General features: G+C 38.2%; 1 protein-coding gene across 4 annotated transcripts in view; it reads left to right on the top strand.

Annotated features, from left to right (window-relative positions):
* lrrk2 (leucine-rich repeat kinase 2) overlaps nucleotides 1-25,326 on the top strand; it is a 138,751-nt gene extending 113,425 nt beyond the window's left edge. For 3 of the 4 annotated variants that reach the window (XM_072241031.1, XM_072241030.1, XM_072241034.1), the window contains 7 exons: nucleotides 417-610; nucleotides 3,385-3,457; nucleotides 10,103-10,284; nucleotides 17,787-17,936; nucleotides 19,259-19,431; nucleotides 21,703-21,783; nucleotides 23,454-25,326. In XM_072241031.1, coding sequence (XP_072097132.1) covers nucleotides 417-610; nucleotides 3,385-3,457; nucleotides 10,103-10,284; nucleotides 17,787-17,936; nucleotides 19,259-19,431; nucleotides 21,703-21,783; nucleotides 23,454-23,575 — 975 coding nt within the window. In that variant the 3' untranslated portion in view covers nucleotides 23,576-25,326. Of the gene's footprint in view, nucleotides 1-416; nucleotides 611-1,231; nucleotides 1,271-3,384; nucleotides 3,458-10,102; nucleotides 10,285-17,786; nucleotides 17,937-19,258; nucleotides 19,432-21,702; nucleotides 21,784-23,453 lie in introns of those variants that run through there. The other variant, XM_072241032.1, reaches the window with a different exon arrangement.
* Nucleotides 25,327-27,902: the final 2,576 nt, after the last annotated feature.

Raw genomic sequence — 27,902 nt, 5'->3', positions numbered from 1 at the left:
GAAAATTACGTGTTATGACATGGGGAAATTATATTATGGAAGAGGGAGCAACGGCAAGGAGTCACAAGAGGGAGAAATGAATGTATCTGGATTTTAAGCAAGGAAACACAAATCAGAAAGTTGGGTTGCCATTCCAGTAAATTTTCCCTTGTCTGCCTATCAAATTTGGCAAGAGCAGTTTATCTATCATGTTAAAAGCTGTTTAATTTCACTATAACATTCAGAATGTGATAGAAGTGCATGTGAAAAATGAACTTATTATGTTGAACTTTGAAATCTATTAAACTCTGCTGATTTGCCTCAGGTGAGGAAGGTATAATTGTAAATGCTTTTCAGATATTTCTTATCTAATAAATGGGTCCTTTGGTTTGCTTACTCAGATCACCTTTTTTTAAATTCTTTTGATCCTTTGCCAGGATATCAATGATAACTGCATATTGTGTCTGGCATTCGTAAGTGTGATTGGTGAACAAGTTAACTGGGTTGTTGCTGGCACACAGTCAGGACGTTTGTGGGTAGTCAGTGCAGAGGATGTACAGTCGAAACACCAACTTCGGAAGATGACTGATTCTATTACCTGTTTGTTCTTTACAAGTCATTCCAAAAAGAGGTTGGTATGATTTAAGGCACTAGTAGATCATTCTAAAACAATCTGATCAGTATATGTTATTTACTTACAGTGGTGCATTTTCCTATTTTTCTTCATGCTGTGTCTATGAAAATCTGGAGTATCGAAACTGAACCTGGACTTCAAAAGCTAGTGTGCACTTTTTCAATCAAGTTTGCCATTTTAATCACGTTCATTTCTACAATATACCAAGATTGTTGTCTGAATGCTTCTTTAAGTTTGAATTTAGTTTGCTGAAATTTCCATGGGAGTGGGTAAAGATAATCTGTCAGAAGGAAATTGGTGCTAGATCTGAACATAACACCTTGAGTTGTTTTTACAATTAAAATGTTCATGCAAAATCAGAGAAATTATGGTCTTGTCCTGTAAAATCACAATGCAATTCAAATGTTTATTTTTTTATCTATCTATCTAAATGTGCAGTCCCATAAAATAGTACTAAATAGCTTGAATTATAATTGATTATAAAATGCCTCATTTGATCTTTTTTTTTGCAGAGTATAACATGAACAGTAGCCATTTGTAGTTGAATATATTAGGCATGCAATAAATTGTAATGTGGAAAAGGGTGATATTAAAATAAATTTTGTTTATTTTGTTGAGAACTCTTGTTTAACAACATCTACACGAGCAGAGAAACCAACTATCTCTACATTTGAATTCTTGCACAATTCTATGGTTTGATGGATTTCTCTGATGTCCTGAATGCTGAATAAGGAACTCTCTATTTTCATTATCTTGGAATTGTACTGAAATGACCTGCAGCACAATTCAGACGGTGAGCATCCAGAACATAGGTCTGTAGGATATTAATTTCTTCCACAATTTGGCTCCAATCTGCTGGGCACTCCCCCCGAGAGCAGCCACCCTTCCTTGTGCTGGCCGGCAATGTAGCAGGTAGGATTATCCTCATTTAAAATACAGAGAGTCCCCAGATGGCAATGATCTCTGAAAGCCTTTAAATAGGAAAATTTAAACAGAAATCTCAACATGCTGGCATAAGATTAAATAAGCAACAAAAGTGATTAAAAAAAATGAGGAATGCTGCATAAAATATTTAGCACCATTAGTTTGTTGTAATTAGATTTATCTTTAATGAAATATTCTGTCAAATTTTGTGATATTTGTCTAGCCATGCATATTTGACTTATAATACCCTTTGAAATAGCTCAGCAAATTACTTATTAAAACTTAATCAGCTTGGGCTCTAATTACACATGGGAAATTATTACTTTAAAAAAAGGCTGCTGAAAACAAAAATGCAATAGGAAAAAACAAAAAGCTTAATCCAGAAGTAGGATGTGTGGACAGGAAATTATTGACAGGCAACCACCAGAGGGCGCAAGCACAGACAAGGTGTAGACCATCTCGGACTGAGATGAGGGGAAGTTTCTTCACCTGGAAAGTTGGAAACTTTTGAGATTCTTTACCCCAATAGCTGTGGAGGTTCAGTTGTATTGATTCAAAAGACAGATCAATAAGTTTTTGGTCACTAAAGGCTATGGGAAATTGCACTAGGATGGAATGCTCAACCGTTATTTTATTGAAAGGTGGAAGGAGACTTCGGAACCAGATGGCCCCCTATTCCTCACGTTCCTGTTCATGAGGCTGGCACTAATTATTCTGGTATTTTGGAATTTCCTAAGGAAAAGGAAGTAGAGTGTTCACTTTCATACATGTTGCGATTACCTCAGTGTGAGGAATTATATTGATTCATAAACTCAAGATATAGATTCATTTTTGATGGAAATGGGAAATAAGGCAAAGATGTTTGGATAGAAGTATATTGTGCCCGCATCTCCTCTTCCCCACCACATCTCTCACCAAACCACAGCAAAACTAGCACAGGATATAAATCAAGTAGTAATGAAGACTTGTAAGAAAGGGAGTTTTAGTCATCTTATTAATCAGTAAAGATAGATCTGTGGAGATAGAGCACATTCAGAATAGTTATTTGAAGCATCATAATGAGTAATCAGTGAATAAGCAGGTATGGTCCATGGCAGCCACAAAACAAAGAAATTCCAAAAAAGACTATCAAGCACCCAATGTGCAGAGAAAAAGAAACAAATCATACAAACAATGAATGCAAGCAAATAGCATTCTGAACTGAAGTCCACAAAGACAGTCCTGTCCACAGACCCTTAGTCCAGCACAGAGCAGAGCAGCAAGCTGAACCGGCCCATTCCTCGCCTCCAGTCCCATCACCTGCATCTTTTCTTTTCCAATATTTTTATTAATTTACATGTAAGAATACAGAGTACAGGAAAGTGTATATATATCAATACGTTATACTAAATCGCATATAAAAACTCCTTACCCTATATTTATATAGGTTAATTAATTTGTAACATTGAAATATAGTAATTTTATTATATTAAAAAAATCTAACCCACTACCAAGACCGAAGCTGATTAGTAAAGAAAAAAAGGAAAAAAAATTATTAGTCATCATTTGTGCTTTAACAGCAAATCAAAGGTTTTGAAAATAATTCAGAAAATGTCTCCACCACCTGGATCTTTTCAATCTGACCTGGCACCTAAATTGTCGTCCAATTACCATTTTAAAAAGTAAAGGTCATGATTGAATTGTTTTTAATAGGAGTTTGCTGTATTTATTGGCTACAACAATTTCTTCATTACCTCAATGACTTAATTTAAAAAAAAATCATTGTTCACTTCACCCAGAGATTATGATATATGGTGAATGAAAGTCTTCAAGTTATTATTTATTTAGTATTATTGTATTGTGCCTAGCAAAGAAGACAACTTGCTTTTGGTGGGGACAGCAGATGGGAAGCTTGCTGTTTTTAAGGATACCACAGTAAAGGTAAATTCATCTATTTGTAATTGCTTGCATGCTATTTACAAATTCAATGTTGTAGTTTGTTTAATTCTCTGAATTCCCTTCCCAATATTCCTTCTGAGCATTTATGAAAATCACCTTTTACTTTCTTTGCCTGAACTGACCATACAACTTTCTTGGCTTATCTTTATAAGAATCTGGGTTACAGACCAATCTGCTAAGTTTCATCAGCCCTTACTTTATTCTCCTTAACACTGTACCTTATTCTTTCTCACATGCCAATTGACTGCCATATATTAATATACAGTATGTGTATTATTAATAGATCCATCTCCTTGGGTAAATTCAAATCTACGGAATCCACCCCACCTTTATCTCCCAAGACGTTATTTAACTATCCAATGTATTCTCAAATCTATCTTTGATCTAAGGTCTTTAAGTAGGCTTTTACCTTACCTATGATGTCTGAAATTTCACATTCCAGTATACACAATGAAGTTTTAGCATCTATAGTGGCTCTGATTCAAGTTCCTTGTGCTATGAGATTGTGTCTAATGGGAGCTAATCCTCATTATGCTAGTTGACCAATCTGTAACCATTGATGCTGATTAATAAATTGTTCTTCTCCAATGGCTCTCTTTAATTTTCCAGTTGGATTTGATTGCAGTCATCTGTAATTATTCCTTTGTTATGGTCTTGGAAGAATCACCTCAATGTCTTCCCTCATTTCCTTAAAAGCTCCAGGATACATCCTTGGGTCTTTTTAATTTTTATTTTATTTATTTATTGAGATACAGTGCAGAACAGGCCCTCCCACTCCTTCAAGCTGCACTGCCCAGCAGCCCATGATTTAACCCTGGCCTAATTACAGGACAATTTACAATGATCAATTAGCTCACCAACTGGTGCCTCTTTGGACTGTGGGAGGAGCCTGGAACACCGGGAAGAAACCCACATGGTCACAGGGAGAATGTACAAACTCTTCACAGACAGCAGAGGGAGATGAACTCGGGTCTCTGGTACTGTAGAGTGTTGTGCTAACCACTCTGTTCCTCCTATATTTCTGATCCTCATGCTGCCTTTTAGTGACAGAATAAAAAATAGATATTGTCTGAAATTGGGGATGTGAATGCTAATAACCCTTTTACAATGGAAAAAATCTGAGTACACACAGGCAATTAAATATGAAAATCCAGAAATAATGTACTCTTTGCACAGGCTGCATTCCTTGCCATTACCTAATTTCATATTCAGTAACTGGGTATCAGAGCTCATTACTCCATATTCTCTTTCATGTGCCCATCAACATCTGTTTTGACTCCTTTCCGTTAACTTACACTTTACATTGCTTTCTTTCTTTTTCAATCTTTTTATTAATTTTCAAATTCATAAACATAACAATACTAGTACAAAGAGATTGGAATTACAGTGCTAATTAGCATATGCAAATATAAACTACAGATAACACAAGTATACTAAGCCTCCCAAACTCTTAATGTAATTAAACATGATAAAAAGAAAAATGAAAAAATATCAAGGAAAAAAACAAATTAGGAAAAAAAACAAAAACTAAACTGAACTAAACAAAACTAAACTAAACAAAGCTGGGCTATTATATTACATTGGATACAATCACTAAAGTCATTAACTCCGCTCCTCTGTCCATATATTTAAGGTTAATAAAAACGATTTGGAAAAGGTCAAGTTACATCATATGAAGGTGTTGGATAAATGGCCTCGAAGTCTCTTCAAATTTAACCAAAGGATCAAAAGTGACACTTCTGATTTTCTCTAAATTTAAACAAGATATAGTTTGGGAAAACCATTGAAATGTAGTAGGAGGATTAATCTCTTTCCAATTCAATAAAATGGATCTTCTAGCCATTAATGTAACAAATGCAATCATCCAACGAGCTGAAGAGGATAAATAACTATGTTCCATCATTGGTAAACCAAAAATTGTGGTAATAGGATGAGAATGTAAATCAATACGCAAAACTGTTGAAATAGTATCAAAAATGTCTTTCCAATATTTTTCCAAAAGAGGGCAAGACCGGAACATATGAGTCAAAGAAGCCACCTCAGAATGACATCTGTCACAGACAGTACTTATATGAGAGTAAAAATGAGTTAGTTTATCTTTAGACGTGTGGGCCCTATGCATCACCTTAAATTGTATCAAGCATGTTTAGCACACATAGAGGAAAAGTTAACTAATTGGAAAATTTTCTCCCATTTCTCTATAGGTAAGAGAAGTTGAAGTTCCCTTTCCCATTCATTCTTAATTTTATCAGATATACCTGGCTGTATTTTCATAATCATATCATAAGTAGTTGCTATTAAACCCTTCTGATAAGGATTTAAACCTAAATTTTTTTCCGTGCTATCAGTTGGATATGAAGTCGGAAAAGTAGGTAGCGTAGTATTTTAAAAGTTTCTAATTTGTAAGTATCTAAAAAAAAATGGGATCTGGGCAAATTATTAGACAACTGTTCAAAAGACATGAAACAGTTATCAAAGAATAAGTCACGAAAACATATTATACCCTTCATTTTCCATACCAGTAAGACTTGATCCATAAGAGGGTTGGGAAAAAATTAGATATAATAGGGCTTGATAAAATAAATTTGTTCAAACCAAAAAATTTACAAAATTGAAACCATACTCGTAATGTATATTTAGTTATTGGATTAACGATTTGTTCAATTTAGAAAGAACAAAAAGAAGCGAAGTCCCAAAAATAGAAACCAATGAAAACCCTTGTACAGATTTGCATTCAAGGTTTACCCATTGTGGACTTGGAATTATATCCAAATCCTGTGTCCAAAATATTAAATATCGGATATTAATTGCCCAGTAATAAAATGTTAAATTCGGCAATGCCAAAGCACCATCCTTTTTAGACTTCTGTAGATATTTTTTACTTAGCCTACGATTTTTATTCTGCCATATATATGAAGAAATTTTAGAGTTAACAGTATCAAAAAAAGATTTAGAATTAAAAATTGGTACCGCTTGTAATAGATAGAGAAATTTAGGTAGAATAATCATCTTAATAGCATTGATTCGACCAATCAGTGATAAAGACAATGGGGACCATTTAGTAAGCAATTGTTTAACCTGATTAATTAAAGGTAAAAAATTGGCCTTAAATAAATCTTTATGCTTCTTAGTAATTTTAACACCCGGATAAGTACAATAGTCAGTAACCAATCTGAATGGTGAACGTCTATAAATTGGAAACTGCATATTTAATGGGAAGAGTTCACTCTTGTTAAGATTCAGTCTGGAGCCAGAAAAGTTACTAAATTGAGTAAACAGGGATATTACTGCAGGAATGGATTTCTCAGGGTTAGAGATATATAGTAACAGATCATCTGCATATAGTGATAACTTGTGTATTCCATTCCCATGGGTAATGCCAAGTATATTAGGTGAGTCACGAATAGCAATAGCTAAGGGTTCCAAGGCAATATCGAATAATAATGGGCTAAGAGGACAGCCCTGCCTAGTGCCATGAAACTGAAAAAAGGGATACATTGCTATTTAATCCATCTGCATGTCTTTGAAAATGTGTGAGGAAACTGGAGCACGCTACATAATCACATTCAATGACCATGCCTGAGATCAGTCTCAAATCAAAATCCCCCGAGGTGCGAGGCAGCAATGCTAACTGGTGCAACAGCATGCATTTTGTGTGTTTCCAGACTTGCTGCTCAGTGCCAGTTAAAAGCCCTCTGCCATTGGATGTTGGTTTATTATTGAAACATGGTATAGTGAAAGCCTTGTTTTCCATGCCTTTTAGACGGTTAAGTGCATTCAGTGATCTTTACCAAAATTTAGAACTGCTCCATTTGGACACAACACATCTTGGTATGCATTTACTCTGCCCAAAACCACAAACTGCAGACAGTTGTAAACACAGACCAGTCTGTCATGTAAACCCACCTTCTCTCCATTGACAGTCTTCTCTTCCCACTGTTTCTGGAAAGCAGCCAACGTAATCAAAGATTCTTCCCCATTCTCTTCCATCAGGCAGAAGACACAAAGCTTAAATACACCTATCTTTGATTTTCCAAGCCACAGTCCTTACATTCAACTACTTTTATGCCAGCTAGGGCAACCGTGTTTGCTTTTCCATTTTAATCATATCTGTTCCAGAGGTTAAATTTCCTGGAATGTTTTGTCATTTTGTAACCATGTCCCAGATGGCTTTGACCCTGCTCAGCCTACTTGCCTCTACCTTAAAGAACCAATCCTTAATTCTGGATAACCATACTGGGAGAAGCATTTTCTCAGCATCCACCCTTTCAATCCCCTAACAGAGCTTTATATGCTCCAATAAAATTACTTCTCATTCTTCTAAATTCCAATTTGGCATTCTCAATCTGTTTGCATACGATAATCCATTCATTACAAGAACCAATGCAGTGAACCTCTACACTGCCTCTTCTGCAAGCACATCATTTCTTAAAAGTTAAAACAACTGCAGTGCTGCAAATATGTTTTCATCAGTTGCCTGTAAAGTTAAATCAGACTTCCTTTCTTTTTATATTCTAGACTAGTTGCAATAAAAGGCCAGCATTCCAGTAACCTTCTTAGTTATTGCACCTGTAGGTCAATCTAGTTACATACCTTTGAACCACAGCTTTTTATAACCTCACTCTATTTCAATAATTTGCTTTTGTATACCTTCTTAATAAAATGAACCATCTCTTACCTGAAAACTACTTTCCTGCTCACTAACTTTTCCGTATCTGTTTGCGTCCTTCTCACAGCCTGCTAACAGGCCTGGATTTGTGTCATCAGCAGGTTTGGTCCCAGTGTACTCAGTCCCTTCATCCAAGTAATTAAATGACTTGTTAAAAGTACTAGATCAAAAGTAGCCTGTGCGTTCATTGAATCCTCAAAATAATATGCCAAATAACTATTTTGAATGTGCCCCGTATCCTCAGATTTATCATTACTGAATCGTATGATGTCTAAAACTACCTTTCTTACAGGTCTTCATTACTATTTGAGTTATGCTCTGTGCTACAGTATAGCTATTGTTTGGTGGAAGGAGTGGCAGTGCGGGAGGGGGCAGGCATAATGTATTACTCCCATCTAGACTACTTAGCTTTTCCTTACACTGCTGGAATAACAACATGTATGGACAAAACCACTCGATTTCCTTTTTCCTTTCTGCTTTTCCTTTGGAAATGAATAATATGCCTGAATATTTGAATCCCACCCTCTTGAACAGGAACATGAGGGATAGAAGGTCATCTGTCTCCTTGAGTCCCTCCACCTTTCAATAAGATAATGGTTGAATGTTCTACCCGGGTACAATTTTTCCAGAATTATTCCCATAACACTTAATTCCAGGACACTTGATTCCCTTAGTGCCCAAAAATCTATTGATCTTTGTTTTAAATTAAAACGATTGAATCGCTGCTGCAGTTAGGGTGAAGAATTCCAAAGGTTCATCAATCACTTGGTGAAGAAACTTTTGCATATCTCAGTCCAACAGATTCTATCATTTTGTGTATAACCCTGCCCTCTGGTGGTAGCTAGTCAACAATTCCATGTTCACATTTTCAGCTTTTTAATTTAGCTTTTGTTTTAGACAACAAGACATAGGAACAGTTAGGCATTTCGGCCCATTGAGTCTGCACCAGCATTTGATCATGATTGATTTGTTTTTCCTCTCAACCCCATTCTCCTGCCTTATCCCCATGACCTCTGATAGTCTTACTAATCAAGAAACTATCAACCTCCACATTAAATATACCCAATGACTTGGCCTCCACAGCCGTCTGTGTCTATAAATTCCATAAATTCACCACCTTCTGTCCAAAGAAATTCATCCTCAAACTCTTCTAAAATGACATCTTCTAATCTGAATTTGTGCCCTCTGGTCCTAGTCTCTCCCACTATTGAAAACATTTTCCATGTCTACTCTATCCAGGCCTTTCAATGTTCAGTTGGTTTCAATGAATCCCTTCCTCATTCTTCTAAGCTCCAGTGAGTTCCGTCCCAGAGACATTAAACACTCCTCATTCATTCACCCTTTCATTACCAGGATCATATATTGAGTTACCATCTTCTGCAAAGTTTAAAAAAAAGACTTCTAATGCATAATTAGTATCCCAAATTGAGAGAGATTTAGCAAAGCAAATGGTAAGTTAATTTGAAGTTTTATATGCTGGATTTCACTGTAGGAATACTCTCAATATTTCAGAAATCTTGATTTTGATCTCTGGACATATTTAAATTGGGTAGATTACACTTTTATCAAGTTCAGGGTCTGAGGCCAGTGTAGTTCAGGTCTGATGGTCAGAATACATGAGTGTGTCTCCAGCTGTTCAGCAGTCTAGGTACATTAAATGGTTCTGGAATTGCCTGATGTAATTTGAGCAAGGACATGGGGATTCCACTGATGTACCTGAGCTCTGGGGAGTTTAGCTTTGTAAGAAAGGAAATTGTACTTCAGTGGTTATCACAATGCTCCAAAAGTATTTGTAATTACTTACATTTTTTTAATGGCAAAAGATACCTCAGTTTGATCTGATTATCGTCTTAAGAATTACAGGTTTGTTTTTGCATTTTTATTTGGGTTTGTTTGAGTTTTTTAAAGAACTGTTAAAATGGATTATTTGTTGTTTGTTGTTTGTTCTTGTCTAACAGTATCAAGATGGTGCACCACTGAAGGTTATTGATATAGGTGAAATCAGTACTCCTTTGGTGTGCCTGAGCATGTCAACCATTTCAGGACAGATAATCTACTGGGCAGGTTGTGGAACAAAGGCTGTATCACTCAACAGTGATTTTGCAATTCAGAAGATGATAGAGACAAAAACCAGGCCACTGTAAGTTATTACCTTCTTTGTTTAAAGATAGATTCTTTCATTTTGGGATATGAACTTCTAAAATTTCTTAATGATCATAGTTAAAGGATTTTCATTCTTGAAAGTACATCAATGAGCTTAGTGAAACTTTCATTCCACATACTCCAAAAAGATGTCTTTGGAAGTAATAACTACCGCCATCATTTTAAATGAGATGCTTTGATTTTTTTTGAAATATTGCCATGTCTACACAGTAGTTCCAATCTTGGAGATCCTCTATCTGGGCATTAGCATTTCTGTTGGAGTTTGCTGCCTTTCTTCAGAGAAATCCTGAAGGCCAGCCCTGGTGTGGGTTTATATTAGTAACGACGCCTTCTGCAGTGGCACCTGTGTTGCTCACTGCCTCTGTGCTGCCTTGGTAAAATTGAAATTGAGTTCTGTTGTGGCAGTGTGAACTTCCACAGACATCTCAGCCTGAGAAATCTTTTTGTATGGTCTGCACAAGATTAAGCCTAGTGTGGCCTGCAAGCCCATTGAAATCATTAGGAACACGAGATTTTGCCGATGCTGGAAACCTTGATTAACACACACAAAATGCTGGAGAAGCATAGCAAGCCAAGCAGTGTCTGTGGAAGAGAATAAATAGTGGATATTTTTTGGCTGAGATTCTTTATGAAGACTGGAATGAAAGAGGGTAGAAGCCAGAATAAGAACGTATGCATTGGGGAAGAAGTACAAGATGCTATTTGATGGATGAGATCAGGTGAGGAGTAGGTGGTTGGGTGGGAGTGGGAGGATGAAGTAAGAAGTTGGGAGAGAGAGAGGTGGAAGAAGTAAAGGGCTGAAAAAGGATCTAACAGGAAAGGACAGTAAATGATGGAGGAAATGGAAGGAGGAGGGAAACCAGAGGGAGGTGATGGGTGGGTGAGGAGAAGAGAAGAGGTGTGAGTATAATCAGAGTGAGGAATAGAAAAAAGAGAAGGGGAAGTAGTTACCGTAAGTTAGAGAAATCGATGTTCATGCAGTCAGGTTGGAGACTACCGAGACGGAATATGAGGTGTTGGTTCTCCAACTTGAGTTTGGTAGAGGAGGTCATGGACTGACTTGTCAAAGGTTTCAAAGGTACATTTAATGTATAAGTTTGCTGATGACACAGCAATTGTAGGCCATATCTCGGGTAATGATGAGTTTGAGTACAGAGAGGAAATTAAGAACTTGGTGGCATGGTGCGAAGACAATAACCTATCCCTCAACGTCAGCAAGACAAAGGAATTGGTTGTTGACTTCAGAAGGAGTAGCGGACTGCACGACCCAATTTACATCAGTGGTGCACAAGTGGAACAGGTCAAAAGCTTTAAGTTCCTCGGGGTCAATATCACAAATGACCTGACTTGGTCCAACCAAGCAGAGTCCACTGCCAAGAAGGTCCACCAGTGCCTTTACTTCCTGAGAAAACTAAAGAAATTTGGCCTGTCCCCTAAAACCCTCGCTAATTTTTATAGATGCACTGTAGAAAGCCATCTTCTAGGGTGCATCACAACCTGGTATGGAAGTTGTCCTGTCCAAGACCGGAAGAAGCTGCAGAAGATTGTGAACACAATGCGCAGCACATCACACAAACCAGCCTTCCGTCCTTGGACTCACTTTACACCGCACACTGTCGGAGCAGTGCTGCCAGGATAATCAAGGACACGACCCACCCAGCCAACGCACTTTTCGAACAGCTTCTTTCCAACTGTGATAAGTCTGCTGAACGGATCCTGACCCAGATCTGAGCCGTACCCTCCAAATATCCGGACCTGCATCTCGGTTTTTTTGCACTACCTTATTTTCCATTTTTCTATTTTCTATTTATGATTTATAATTCAAATTTTAAATATTTTTAATATTTACTATCGATTAGTAATCCAGGGAGCGGGAAGCGCAGAATCAAATATCGCTATGATGGTTGTACGTTCTAGTATCAATTGTTTGGCGACAATAAAGTATAATGTCAGAGGAATATATATAATATACATCTTGAAATGCTTTTTCTTCGCAAACATCCATGAAAACAGAGGAGTGCCCCTAAAGAATGAATGACAGTTAAATGTTAGAACCCCAAAGTCACCCCCTCCAGCTCCCCTCCCTCCCGTGTGTAAGCAGCAGCAAGCAACAATTCCCCCCTCTTCCCACTGCAAAAATAACAGCACTGGCACCTGCCTCTGAGCACTCAAGCGTGAGCAAAGCATCAGTAAAGACACAGACGTACAGTACTCTAAAGACTACATTGTTCACCCGGCATTCGACATACCACAGGCTCTCTCTCTCCTAGTAATGGAGAAAGGAGTATCTCCATTTCATAGTGAGAGGGAAGACATAAAAAAAAACAACTCACTGGTTTATGATGTTAGAAGTCTGTTGCGTCACTTTTTCTGAGCTGTGTGCCCAAAGATTTTGGGTCTCTGGGCACACAGCCTTAGATCTTCCATCCTCCACGACAGACTGGTCTTCTGCTCAGACACCAACCTCTGATTCCGCACCCCCCCCCCCCCCCCCACCGTCTTCAAAGCCACAAAAGCTCAGTCCTCCGAAGCTGAGCTGAGCTCTTAGGCTGAGCCCTTGGTGTGCCGAACAACAACCAATTGTGAAACCCCAAGAGCGGGTCCCATTCCCACAAAGAACTGTAGTCAGCGTGTAACTTCAGGTCAGGGTCTTCAAAAGAGCCCTGAAAGGGAAAAATAGAGAGATTAAAGATGGAAATAGAGCTGTTTGCGAAGATGCAAGCAAAGGCGTCGTCATTAGGCACCATTAACCCTCCTAAGCTCTGAATGGGAATGGGAAATTGAATTGAAATTAATCATCAGGAAGTAATGTTGACCAAGAGAAAAGTAAAATGATCTTTGTATTTTTTAAAAATTTAGTTCAGTTAGTTAAAATATAATTTCTAACAGTACCAAGACATTGACAAAAGTTTAATTTCAGCAGCCAGGGCTCACAGAATGCCAACGCAAAGCTGAGAAATCTGCCAGACTAATTAGCTGGGAGATGCCATGCACTGCACTGCACAGAATAGTACTGGTGTGTGAGATCCAATTTCCCAGTCAAAGCTACATTTGAAGATGGATTGTGGTGTGAGGACAGGCAGCCGGTTATCTTAAAGTCAACAGGTGGTCTTCCCCCTGCCTCGATTATAATACCTCTTTGTGTTATTCTTTTTCTGTCAGGTTTAGCAGCAAATACACTTCAGGTGTTTTGCTTCTTTTGAAATGTGTGTATGCAGTTGGGTGGTTCTAGGCCAAGTAAAACAGTTATTGTTTCTATTCATTTGCCCGCTTGCAAATGATCTGCTAAAGATAAAGTTATTCAGTATCTCCAAGAATTCTCTGAACAATCTAAATCAGTAGTTCCCCTTGGGCGGGGAGAGTGGTGGGAGTTTCTAAGGGGGCAGTAAAGGTAAAGGGGGTGGTGTGTGGGGGCGCTTAGTAGGAAGGGAGAAGCTGAGAGATTACAGGCTTAATTAGAGGAATGAATTACTTAAAATAAGCACTTGATCTTTAGTGCGGCATAATTGATTACAATGATCTTGTAATCATCACACCGCTTGCTAACTCACTGTTTTCTTAGACATTGCTCGAAGCATGTCTTACTTGTTGAAAAGCAATGTGACTCTTCTGTATTTGGCATAGCATGAGAAACCTGGACTGAAGAAATAGTGTTATGTCCTGATCTAGCCTGTGCATTATTGCTGTTCACTGCTGTAGTACAGTGTTAGCTGGTATGATTCCCATACACTAACTGCACAGAATTGCAATTCCTGTGACTATGGCATTCAATGGGTTAAATTTCAAAATTTGCCCCAGCGAATGGTTTCTGAGATACGCTGCCCTACTTTACGTACCTTTTACCTTTCACCTGAGCTATGATGACATCATAAGGTTCCCTTTGTTGATCACAGCGCTTGAGGTTGGACTTGAACAATGGGCGATTGATCATGGCCATTAATCCAAAACAAAAATGGAAGAAGCAGACCGAACAAAAAAGAAGTTTAGACAGTATAATGTGGGGTATCTGAAATATGGTTTATACCAGTATCAAGCAACCAACAACAGCCAAAGTGGACATTGTGTGAAAAAGCATTTTAAATGAAGAAATGAAACTGTCCAGGCTTCTTGAGCGTTTGAAGAGAATACACTTTGAACAACAACTTAGCTTGTTTTCAGTCACTTTGTGAAAAATTTCAGAAATGAAAATCTATTCAAAACATGTTTGTCCAGTAATTCACAACAAAACAGTGATGGTTCAGATGCTTCATACATCATTTCATTCTCATTGCTAAACCTGGAAAGCCCCATGCAAATGGAGAAGAACTGATTCTGCCAGAAGTAAAGGAGATTCTGAGTATTGCTGTGCATCAGTCACCAGAGTAAATGATCAGTGTGATTCCTCTCAGCAACAACTGTGTTCAAAGATGAATAGATGAAATGTCTGAGGATCTGGAAAGCACATTGAGCAACATAATTAGGGCAATAAAATTTGCTCTATAGTTGGATGAGCCAACTTCGCCAGGCAACAAATCTTTGCTTCTCGGTTATATTTCCTTCATAAAAGATAAAAACATGGTTCAAGAGTTGTTGTTTGCAAGGGGATTAGAACCCGATATGAAGAAGAAGAAGAAGTTGAGCTGTTGATCATTTTTTCAAAGAGAGCGACATTCCCCTTGCCAACGTTCTTGCTTGTGCAACAGATGGGGTGCTGTCAAAAATGTGGCTTATGATCTTCAATTTTACCAAAGAAAAAATGGCTGGAGTCACTTAACAATTTAGTTCAAGGGTTTTTATCATGTGCGTCAAAATCAAACTTACAAACATTAGTGAAAATGAGTGAAAATAGTAAAAAAAAAACTGCCAATATTTACAAAAAGATATAAGAAAACACAATAAAATCTCCATACTTATTCTTGTCCAGTGAGAACTTCTGTGAGCCCTCACCCCTCTCCCTTACTGAGGGCAATGAGCTCCTTTTATAGGCACTACCATCAAAGTTAACTTAAGGGTACACATGAATTAGAATGTGATGCACCCACAATGTAATTATAATTATGTAACAAAATAAACAGAATTAAATACAATATACTAACAACATATACGCATTTTCATATTCCCATCACTAAAGAAGTGGAATATTCCACTATGTATGTGGAAAGGCATCATAAAGTCAACCTGAGTGCATCAGCTCAGTTTGGGACCCAGCAGACACCACAGAACTGCCAGGAGACAACAGCATGAAACAGCAGAATGCTCAACACAATCACACACTTACAGTCAAGTACAAATGAAGATTGAACTTTGAACTTTGGTGTCCGACTCGGAATGTATATAGCAATGTTGTGGGTTAATTATGAGAAAATACCACAAAGACATTGAAGTAGATGCACTCACCACAATGACAACTGAATGACATGGCAATATTTGTGTGTATGTGAATGTGCATTATGAGGGGTGTGTTGACCGAGTGTTCTCCATCACAGGCATGATCAATGGCAGACACCACCATGGGGTTGTTATTTTTTTGAAAATACCTGTACTGAACATATTTACCATTCACTGCATAACTCACAGACAATATCTGGTCACAAAAAGACTGAAATGATCGACTGCACAAATTATTAACTCCTGTTATCACAGAATCAAGTTCCATGCTCTCAATTCTTGACTATCTGAGAGCCTTGTATTGAAAATGATGAACAGTTTGTACATTTGCTTTTGCATACAGAAATCAGATGCCTCTCAAAAGGAAACTTCCTGAGACACTTCTAATGCTCCTTTTGGAATTATGACAGGGCTCTTTGAAGACTCCAATGCTTCATTCAGTAATCAACTTAAGAATACTAGCTATGACATTACTTATTTGTCAGAATTATTCACAAAGTTTAATAAAATAATTTTCAATTGCAAGGAAATAATGTGAATCTTATCAAAGTCATATCAGTCATCTCTACATTTCTGTTCAAGTTAACCCTATTTAAGTGCAAGCAACAAACACAAAATGCTGGAGGAACTCAGCAGGCCAGGTAGCATCTATGGAAAAATGCACAGTCAACATCTGAAATGTCAACTGTACATTTTTCCATAGAAACTGCCTGGTCTGCTGAGCTCCTCCAGCATTTTGTATGTGCTGTTAGGATTTCTAGCATCGGCAGATTTTCTCTTGTTTGCTATTTAAGTGTAACATTGGCTGTCAGAACTTTTTCCAATTTCCGAGCCTCTTGGAGTTGGAAGAGAAAGGAAGATCATCATCTGGTATTCTTTAAGTATACAGTGCCCAGTTGGGTGCTTTGTATAAAGACATGTAGAGAGATTTCAGAATTTTCTTCCGATCCAAGTTCCTTACTGGGTACTAAATCTATTCCTGAAGACTTGTGATGTGGATTCAACGGGAAAGATGGAGAAAGAACTGACCTTGCTACAAAATGACTTTGAGCTGAAGCTGAGGTTCAAAAAATCACATCAATAATTTTGGTTGCAGAAAGAAATCTCTGAACACTGTCCTGCATTGTGAAAAAAAGGTCAAGATGTTCTTTATTGCCTTTCCAACATCATATATAGTGGAATGTGATTTCAGCGCAGTCTCCCAACTTCTTTCAGAGTGATGAAACAGACTGCAAATGACTGAATGTGGGGATCTGAGACTCCTTCTGGGTGACATTCAGCCTGATGTTGAGAAGCTGATATTGCTGCACCAAGCCCATCTATCTCATTGGAATGTGAAAAAGCATTGAAGTTGTGAATAGTTGGACTACTAATGTACACTTTAAAATTGTTGATGAAAATTGTTTTTCCTGTGATTAAATAATTTAATTTGTAGCTTTAAATAGATTTGAATAATTTTTGAAATCATTTGTCACTGCTTTGATTTGCAGTTCCTATTTTCTTTCCCTGTGCATCGCAAATTAAAATTCTTAATAGTTTTTATTTAATGCTGGAAAAGGAGAAGGGTGTGCTCGGTTTGTAGGCTGGGAGCTAAGGGGGTGGTAACTCAAAAGATGAGTGAGAACCACTGATCTAAAACTAATTAATCTTGTTCGAAAAACAAATCAGCAGGTAAGTAATCAAAGTGCCTTTAAGATAATTTTCAATTTAGCAGGTAAGGTTCCCTTCCATTTGAGCTGCTCACATCCTTTAAAGAATATGATAACATTCTGTAACTCCTGCTTTTAACAGGGCAAATAGAACATAAATCTTCCATAATCAAATTTTGCTATTCAACAGCTCTGATGCATGCAGTTTTAAAATATGGAGCAAATGATCAAACTGTGAGCTTATAAACACATTTTTCTGTCTCTTGTTTCCAAAAAGCTGTTAAGCAAGAATCCCATGAAAAAGTGAGCTTTTTCATTAGCCAGAAGAGATTGAACAGTTTTCAATGTAAAAATTTTCTGATATGCTTAGTTTTTGGAGAATGATTTCCTGAATTGTCATATCTATTATCCACGGCGAACAACAAACTGATTGAAAATAATTCTCCATCATTTATTTTTGCAGAAGACAACAGAAATATCACAGTGGAAATATTATCACAATGGTGATTGATGATTATATATATTTGGCAAAGAAGGGTAGCCATGTTGTCGAAATATGGGACTACAATGTAGATAAAATGAATCTATCATTTGACTGTGCTTCTATTCTTAAGTAAGTAATCCAATTCAGCAAACTGAACTATTCTTCTGCGATTTTTGTCTCACAACTCATTATTCAGAGGAAATATGGTTAATAATCAATAGATTATAAATCTTAGTATATCTAACCCACAACTCCATTAATTAGTACTTCTTACCAGCTGGTGATTGATTGAAACCTACCATCAGTTTGCTCATATTCTTGGTGGCAAGGAATCTGACAGAGAGGACTATTTTGCTGCAGCTAATTCATACCTTCAGAACTCCCAAGTCAATGTAACTGCAATCTTTAGTAGTTTACATGCTTCCTTAATTAGTAAAATCGGATTATTACGTTGGTTGCAATTGGTTTTCTATTTAGGAATATAACAACAGGGACAGCTTCTTGAGTAATATCATTGTATTATATTTGAGTAAGATCCTATCCTGTCTTTGCAAGTAGAATATATCGTTCAAGTGATGAATGAGTGTAAATAGCTTTCTGCTTTTTGAAGGAAAACTTGCTTTGTTTGACAGAATTCAGCTGTTTCGAGTGTTGTACTTTCTCTAATTCAAAAATATATTACTGACACCTATTGTTCTTTTCCTGAGACTGGGATCATGAGACCTGATTGGACAAGGGGGGCCTTCGTGTGAAAACCTTTATAAATTGGGAAAGTTGATGAACTCAAGATCAAGTGGTATCTCAGGTTATGAGGGGAGAAAATCAGAACGAAACATGAAGCAGGAGAGGCAAGATTGGGGGCAGGGTTTGCAGTTATTGACTCTGGAGATAAAAAATGAAAAGTGTTAGGTAGCTGTTTTTGCTCAGGAAATCCTGGAAGCTGGGTGGCATTTGTCATGTGAAGGGAGATTGCAACAGTATGAAGTTGTGACAGTATGCTGACCACTTAATCTCATTGAGTCTTAGAGACAGCAGAGAAGTAGGCCTTTCACAGTGGCTATTATTTGCCTCTTTACATTAATCCTATGTTAATTTCATTTTCTTGTCTCTCCCATAATGTTACTACCCTTCACCACCCTCCCACCTCCACACACAACAGAAACCGCCTAGTGGAATTGTATGTTTTTTACGACTTTACATGAAAATGGCACAAAGGCAGCATTCTCCAGGTTAACAACAGGAATTCTGCAGATGCTGGAAATTCTCCAGGTTAAATTGATGTTTAGCACATGTTGTTTAAATTAAAGAAAATGTTATGGAGTTTAAATTCTTGTGCTTCTGTTTTATTTTCACACCTTGCTGAGGACTTTTTGTTCATTACTGTTATTTTTGAATGAAAAATAATTTGCTCAAGAATGCATTTATGTTTATTATACAAATAATTTCCTTAGGAATGACAGCTATTCTGCTAGAGTGAAGGCTCTTCATCTTCAAAAACCCACTACCTTGTGGATTGGGACAGGAGGAGGTGACATCATTTTATTAGATCTTTCTACTCATCTACCCATTTATGTTATGGATACATTTTGTCACTCCATTCGAAGTATGGTGACAACACAAATCGGTAAGAAATGCTTATTTGAAATTCCAAGTGTACAGTATTGGATAGCAAGGTTCTATATGGTTCATACTGGAATGTATTCTGAAAGGTAGTTTCATATTTAAAAAAAACAAGTTTTGGCATGAAAACACTTAGTTTTCAAGATCACGACTTGAAAACAGTAGAAGTTACAATAAGAAAAATATGTGCGTAATTGAGATGTCCATAAAAACTTTCTGAAGGTACCCTACTTACAACTGATTGGAGGACAAGACTGAGGGGGTGTCATGAACATTTTTGGCACTGTGATATTACAAATAATTAATGTAATTTTATGTTTACAATATTAAAGCTTTTACAATGTTGAAATAACTTACCATTTTACTATGTAATACGATCAAGTGGATTTCAATGAATAGACATGGATTTCTGTCAGGACAATCTAGCACGAGATTGGCTACTACAGTTCTGCCACGATCAGCAAGACCTAATTACACAGGGATATGTATGTATCCCATACAGCCTTGTGATGGCGACAATGTAATTAAATGTCTGCCTGTCAACTTTTGATGATATTGTCTGAGCCAGCCACAGTTATCAACTGTCACAAGGAGTAAGAGTTTAATTCCAGAGAGGGAGCCTGAAAATACAAGGAAGGCAGCAGGCTTGAAAATTACCGACTCCCAACTTGAAGAGTGATAGTGACAAAAAGTAACAGTAAACTTTTCTTTCAAGACCCTGTATTTAGAGTGAGTACTCTTCAAATCCTTTAATGAGGACCAGTTGGAGAGCAGGTCTGCTGTCAGTAGCCACGGTGATGTCAGCTCTCATTGTCATATTAAAACTGCTGCAGTTAGAATGGTAAATACTGATGGATCTTGGGATCAAGCTGGCAGTGCACCATGAGGTGAGATGGGATTGACATAGTGTATATGGGTGCTTGATGATTGCTGTGGACTTAGTGGGCCGAATGACTCATGATCCAGAAAGTCATGTGGCATAGGATCCAGGGCAACATGGCTCAGTGGAATGGAATTGGCTTGTCTACAGAAGGCAAAGGGGGATAGTAAATAGAGCACATTCTGCCTGGAGCCTGGTGACTAGTGGTATTCCACAAGGAACTGTTTGCGACCTCTGTTTCTTATGGTTTTATAAATGACTTGGGGATGAGGAAGTGGCCAAGTGGATTTGGAAGTTTGCAGACGACATTTAAAGTTGAAGGTGTTAAAGGCAGTGTAAATAATTGTCAGAGGTTATAACAGAATACAGGATGCCTTGTTGGGAGATGGGGTTCAATCCAGAAAACTGTGAAGTGTTTCAGTTTGGAAGTTTAAACTTGAAGGTGGAGTGTAAGGTTAATGGCAAGATTCTTAGCAATGTAGAGGAACAGAGGGATCTTGGAGTCTGCACTCATAGTTTTCTCCAAGTTGCAGTGCAAGTTATTAAGGTGGTTAAGAAGGCAAATGGTGAGCTGGACTTCATTAGTTGGGGCATTGAGTTCAGGAGCTGCAAGATAATGTTGGAATATTATAAAACTCTGGTTTCTGTTCAGTTCTGATCACATTATTAAAGGGAGAATATGGAAGCTTTAGAGAGGGTGCAGAGGAGATTTATCATGATCCTGCCTGGGGTTAGAGAACATGTCTTTGAGAAAAGCTTGAGCAAGTTAGGGTTTTGCTCCTTGGAGTGACAGAGGATGAGAGGCAACTTGATATTAGTATAAGATTCAAGGAGGCATAGATAGAGTAGAGAGGCAGCATCTTTTTCCTAGGCCGGCAGTGCCAAATGCCAGAGGATATCAGTTTAAGGTAAGTGGACGAAAGTTTAGAGGAGATGGTCAGAGGTAGGTTTATTTTTCCGCACAGGGAGCAGTAGGTATCTGGAACAGTGATAACAGAGGCTAATACAATAAAGACATTTTGGATGGCACATGGATGTAAGGAGAAAATGGAGGGTTATGGGCAGTGTAGAAGGACAGGTTAGATTTTTTTGTCACATTGATCATGGAGTAGATTTATATTGATCAGCACAACATTGTGGCCAAAAAGGCCCATACTCTGCTGTACTGTTCCATGTACTACCCTTTAACAATGAGATCTTATCAATTTATAAATTTGGATATATGAAACCGGAATAGAAAATTATGTGAAGTTAACTCAAATATGCTTTTTTATAGGCACACATATTCTTTATTCATAGCACTTATTCGTTGCCTTCATTAAAGTGATCAAATGATTTGTCTTTTGATGGAATTTTTATCAATGCATAACATATTTCTCCAATTCTTTGTTTCAGAAAAGGAAAGCTGTTGCACTGTCTTGCTGATCCTAGGAAATGTCAATAAAGAATATTTTGTAAACAATAAATGGCAAAGAGGTAGGCTATATTTCTGATACTTTGTTATAATAGCTAAAGTGAACAGAACTTGGCAAAGGCACCATTCTTACCTGCAAATTGGGAGGTTTTGGGATGTTACATACCTTCAGGGAGACTTTGACAATATACTTGATTCTGTATGCTTGGTAATCTCTTTGCACAAAAGAGTTCATAACAGGACATATATTTTGAAGGCGTGGTGTAAAGCAGGCAAATTATTTGGCCTGCCATGTTACATTTCCTTACTGTGAATTTGAAGAATTTTTGGAGGCAGCATTTGATGGTGTTTTATAGTGTTTTGAGATACCTGCTCTAGGTAGTCCATTTCTCAGAAGAGTATAGGAGGGCAAGGATTATTCTAAATACAAGATTCTGCAGATGCTGGAAATCCAGAGCAACATACAAAGTGCTAGAGGAACTCAGAAGATCAGGCAGTATCTATGGAAATTAATAAAAGTTGAAGTTTCAGGCTAAGGCCCTTCTTCAGGACTGGAAAGGAAGGGGGCAGATGCCAGAATAAAAAGGTAGTGGAACGGAAAGGAGGACTAGTTAGATGCTGATGGGTGAAGCCAGGTGAGTGGGAATGGTAAAGGCGGAGGAAGAATCTGATAGAAGAGGGGAGAGGACTATTGGAGAAAGGGAAGAAGGAGGAACACCAGGCGGAGGTGATAGGCAGGTGAGGAGATAATGCTTCCCAGCTCTTCCTGCGCTACATTGATGACTGCTGTTTCATGCACCCAAGCTGAGCTCATTAATTTCACCAACTTTGCCTCCTACTTCCACCTGTCCTTAAACTCACTTGGCCCATTTCTGTGACCTCTTTCCCCTTTCTTGATCTGCCTGTCTCCATTTCTAGAGACAAACTGTCTTTTATAAACCTACCAGTTCCCACAGCTATCTTGATTACACCTTTTCCCACCCTGTCTCCTGTAAACATGCTATTCCCTTTTCTCAGTCCCTTCCTCTCCATTCCATGTGTTCCCAGGATGAGGGTTTCCTTTCCAGGACATGAGATGCACTTTTTTCAAGAATGGAGCTTCCTTTCCTCTACCTTGATGCTGCTCTCACCTGCATCTCCTCCATTTCTTAGACATCTGGGCTCAGCCCATCTTTCTGCCGCCTTAACAGGGACAGAATTCCTCTTGTCCTCACCTAACAACCCATGAGCCTTCTCATTTAACACATCGTTCCTGGCAGCCTCCGGCATCTTCAACAGGATCTTATCACCCAACAGATCTCCCTCCCACCCCACACTCTTCACTTTCCACAGGGATCGCACCCTCCATGATTTCCTTGCCCATTCATCCCTCCTTATTAATCTCCCTTCTAGCACATACCAGCACTGTCCACCACACATGCCCTTTTTCAACCTTGCCAAAACCTCTGTCTCCTTCAATCATCAGAAACCATTGAATATCCTCCTTAATTTCAGCTGCCCACAGAAATTTGTCACTGTCTTATACTTGTTCCACGATTGTAAGCTGTGATACTAACCAATGGGTCTACAAAAGATTGCCTTATTACTGTTGATGGGAGTTTGTTTTGCACAAATGGGTTGCTTACAATAATTCACTTCTATTATTCTAACAATAATTGTACTTATGATTGTGGACAAATAGATGATTCAACCTGTTTCATGATATTCAGCTGCTTGTAATTATGTATTTCAGAATTACAATCACAGCTGTTCATCTGGGATTTGAGCCTTCCTTATGAAATCCAGAACTTGAAGAAGCACAATGATATGAGAAGAGAAATATCCAAGAAAATGAGGACTAGGTCATTGGAATAATTGCACATGGGCAGATATATATGAATATATTTTTTAATTAATAGTATTTTATATGTATGGAATATATGAAGCAATGAATCTAATATTTTGATGTTCTAGTTAAACTGTAAAAGCCAGCTTCAATATTAAAGAGATATATGGATTATTACAGATTATAAAAGCAATAGTGTCTCCCCTTGCTTGTCCCATCTTGCAAATCCTCTGCAACTCTATGCACTTTTGTAATATTTGTTTAAAACTTTGTGTTTAGTTGAAAATGGATGTATTTTTGCCATAATCCAAGTGGCTTGCCATCACAAAATAATGCAGAGATGGTGGAAAATCGATAGTCTCATTATCTGTGTTCAAAATTCCACACTAAAGAAATAACATGAAAGTACTGAATTTCACTGGGCGCCTAGAACAAAACCAGTTGGTGGCTGCCAAGTTAGGATTTGTGCCCATCAAGTTGGCTTAATATCAATATTACAGAAGTCTGGGTATTTGTTTAAATGTAATGAGCTATGAATGTTTCTGGTCACTTTTTGGGAATTATGATTGGAGCTCACTAGTGTAGAAAATGGACAATAATGATGTAAAATGATCATCACTATATGGGATTTGGAATAATTCTCTGGACACATTTTCAAGGCATATTTGAGCCTCATCACACATGAGCATTTTTTGAAACTAAAAGACGTGGTTCTGTCGATACTTAACGCTGCCTTGCAAATAGGAACTGATCATTCACAGAAGGCTTAGTATTAAAAAAAAGCTGACTGCCAACTGTGCAAATTCCTAACATGTTCACCAAAACTTGTTACCTAATATATTGCTTGAGATAAAACAATAAGATTTTGTTTCTTTGAACATTAGAATTGTTTAATAATACTTTAATTGTACTATTGGATTCCCTCTGCAGCAATTAATACATATTCCATCCTCCTTGTCCCACCACCAGAGAATCAGGTTTATTATTGCCAGCCTGTGTCGTGAAATTTGTTATCTTAGCAGCAGCAATACAATGCACTATGTTATTCCCTTTTCCCATCCTACCCTGATTACTTGCTCTCTCTGGCCCATCCATTCACCACATACTCCTTTGCTGTATTCCTGTCTTCCCTTCCCCTTCCCCATTAACAAGTTAGGTATAATCCCAAAACTTCGTCAGATGTACACAAAATATGTATGCACGTCTTGCCATTATATTTGACTGTCTTCTATTAATGTTAGTTTGTTTTGTTCTGCCACTTTTCCTTCTCCTTTTTTGGGATTCCCATCTCGTGCTTCTTTTGGGTAGACAGCACAAACAGTTCACAGATAAAAAAAAAGAAAGTTTAAAATTGGAAATATTTTCATAAGCTACTTCTCTATTGGGATTTTTTATTTTGAAAGGCTACAACAGATCATTTGTGCTAGTAGACAAGTTTTCTGGAAGTGCTTTAATATTTTGAACATAATTCAAAACTGTATTACCAGTTTTTAATTTGCAGTATATTTAAACATGTTGAAATGCTTTACCTCATAGAAAATTTGAAATTTTCAAAGTTGAATGATATGGATTAAGATTCTGCAGAATGTCTATATTTTTAATAGTTTTAATTATGTCACAAAAAGATAAGGTAAGCTGGTGCTGATTTCATGTTAATATTAAAGGTTTCTATGTGCTGGAGTAATTATTTAATTCTCCCATTGATTTTTGTGGATTTTTTAATTCAAAGAAGCAATTCATGTTTTGGATCTCATTTTTCTAAGTAAAAGTATTGATTGTGTTTGATGAGTTATATTATTTTAAAAAAACTCTGAAGAGTCATGCCTTCTGAATTATTTATTGAAGCATTGGTAAATGATAGCAGAAATTAAAGAGATTAATATAAATCCTTGTTGAGTAGGTCACAGAACAAAGAACTTTCTGATTCATAAGTATCAGTATAGAACATAGAATAGTACAGTATAGTACAGGCCCTTTGGCCCACATTGTTGTGCCGACCCTCAAACCATGCCTCCCATATAACCCCCCCACCTTAAATTCCTCCCTATACCTGTCTAGTAGTCTTAAATTTCACTGTTGTATCTGCCTCCACCACTGACTCAGGCAGTGTATTCCACGCACCAACCACTCTCTGAGTAAAAAAAAGCCTTCCTCTAATATCCCCCTTGAACTTCCCACCCCTTACCTTAAAGCCATGTCCTCTTGTATTGAGCAGTGGTGCCCTGGGGAAGAGGCGCTGGCTGTCCACTCTATCTATTCCTCTTAATATCTTGTATATCTCTATCATGTCTCCCCTCATCCTCCTCCTCTCCAAAGAGTAAAGCCCTAGCTCCCTTAATCTCTGATCATAGAGAGTATGGATTAAAAGGTACAGAGGAGATTTACCAGGATGCTGCCTGCTTTAGACTCCTCTGTACCCTTTCCAATGCTTCCACTTCCTTCCTATAGTGAGGTGACCAGAACTGGACACAGTACTCCAAGTGTGGCCTAACCAGAGTTTTATAGAGCTGCATCGTTACCTCATGACTCTTTAAAAACTCTATCCCTCGACTTATGAAAGCTAACACCCCATAAGCTTTCTTAACTACCCTATCTATCTGTGAGACAACTTTCAAGGATCTGTGGACATGTACCCCCAGATCTCTCTGCTCCTCCACACTACCAAGTATCTTGCCATTTACTTTGTACTCTGCCTTGGAGTTTATCTTTCCAAAGTGTACCACCTCACACTTCTCCAGGTTGAACTCCATCTGCCACTTCTCAGCCCACTTCTGCAACCTATCAATGTCTCTCTGCAATCTTCGACAGTCCTCTGCACTACCTACAACACCACCAACCTTTGTGTCATCTGCAAACTTGCCAACCCACCCTTCTATCCCCACTTCAGGTTGTTAATAAAAATCATGAAAAGTAGAGGTCCCAGAACCGATCCTTGTGGGACACCACTAGTCACAACCCTCCACCATGACCCTCTGCCTTCTGCAGGCAAGCTAATTCTGAATCCACCTGACCAAACTTCCTTGGATCCCATGCCTTCTGACTTTCTGAATAAGCCTGATGTGTGGAACCTTGTCAAATGCCTTACTAAAATCCATATAGATCACATCCACTGCACTACCCTCATCTATATGCCTGGTCACCTCCTTAAAGGACTCTATCAGGATTGTTATACATGATCTGCCCTTCACAAAGCCATGCTGACTGTCCCTGATCAGACCATGATCCTATCTCTAAGAATCTTTTCCAACAGCTTTCCCACCACAGACATAAGGCTCACTGGTCTATAATTACCTGGACTATCCCTACTACCTTTTTTTAACAAGGGGGCAACATTCGCCTCCCTCCAATCCTCCGGTACCATTCCTGTAGACAATGAGGACATAAAGATCCTAGCCAGAGGCTCAGCAATCTCTTCCCTCGCCTCGTGGAGCAGCCTGGGGAATATTCCGTCAGGCCCCGGGGACTTATGTGTCCTAATGTATTTTAACAACTCCAACACCTCCTCTCCCTTAATATCAACATGCTCCAGAACATCAACTTCACTCATATTGTCCTCACCGTCAGCAAGTTCCCTCTCATTAGTGAATACCTGTATTCATTGAGGACCTCGCTCACTTCCACAGCCCCAGGCACATCTTCCCACCTTTATCTCTAATCAGTCCTACCTTCACTCCTGTCATCCTTTTGTTCTTCACATAATTGAAGAATGCCTTGGGGTTTTCCTTTACCCTAGTCGCCAAGGCCTTCTCATGCCCCTTTCTTGCTCTTCTCAGCCCATTCTTAAGCTCCGTTTTTGCTACCCTATATTCCTCAACAGACCCATCTGATCCTTGCTTCCTGCTTCCTTCTTCCACCTGACTAGATTTTCCACCTCACTTGTCACCCATGGTTCCTTCACCCTACCATTCTTTATCTTCCTCACCGGGACAACATCCCTAACATCCTGCAAGCAATCGCTAAGCATCGACCACATGTTCATAGTACATTTCCCTGCAAAAGCATCATACCAATTCATAACCACAAGTTCTAGCCTTATAGCCTCATAATTTGCCCTTCCCCAATTAAAAATTTTCCTGTCCTCTCTGATTCTATCCTTTTCCATGATAATGCTGAAGGCCAGGGAGTGGTGGTCACTGTCCCCTAGATGCTCACCCACTGAGAGATCTGTGACCTGACCTGGGTCGTTACCTAGTACTAGATCTAGTATGGCATTCACCCTAGTTGGCGTGTCAACATACTGTGACAGGAATCCATCCTGGACACACTTAACAAACTCTGCCCTGTCCAAGCCCTTGGAACTGATCAGGTGCCAATCAATATTAGGGAAGTTAAGGTCATCCATGATAACAACCTTGT

The sequence above is a fragment of the Mobula birostris genome, chromosome 23 (assembly GCF_030028105.1).
Source record: "Mobula birostris isolate sMobBir1 chromosome 23, sMobBir1.hap1, whole genome shotgun sequence".
In the NCBI taxonomy this organism is placed as follows: Eukaryota; Metazoa; Chordata; class Chondrichthyes; order Myliobatiformes; family Myliobatidae; genus Mobula; species Mobula birostris.
This window is presented reverse-complemented; position numbering and strand designations above follow the sequence as displayed.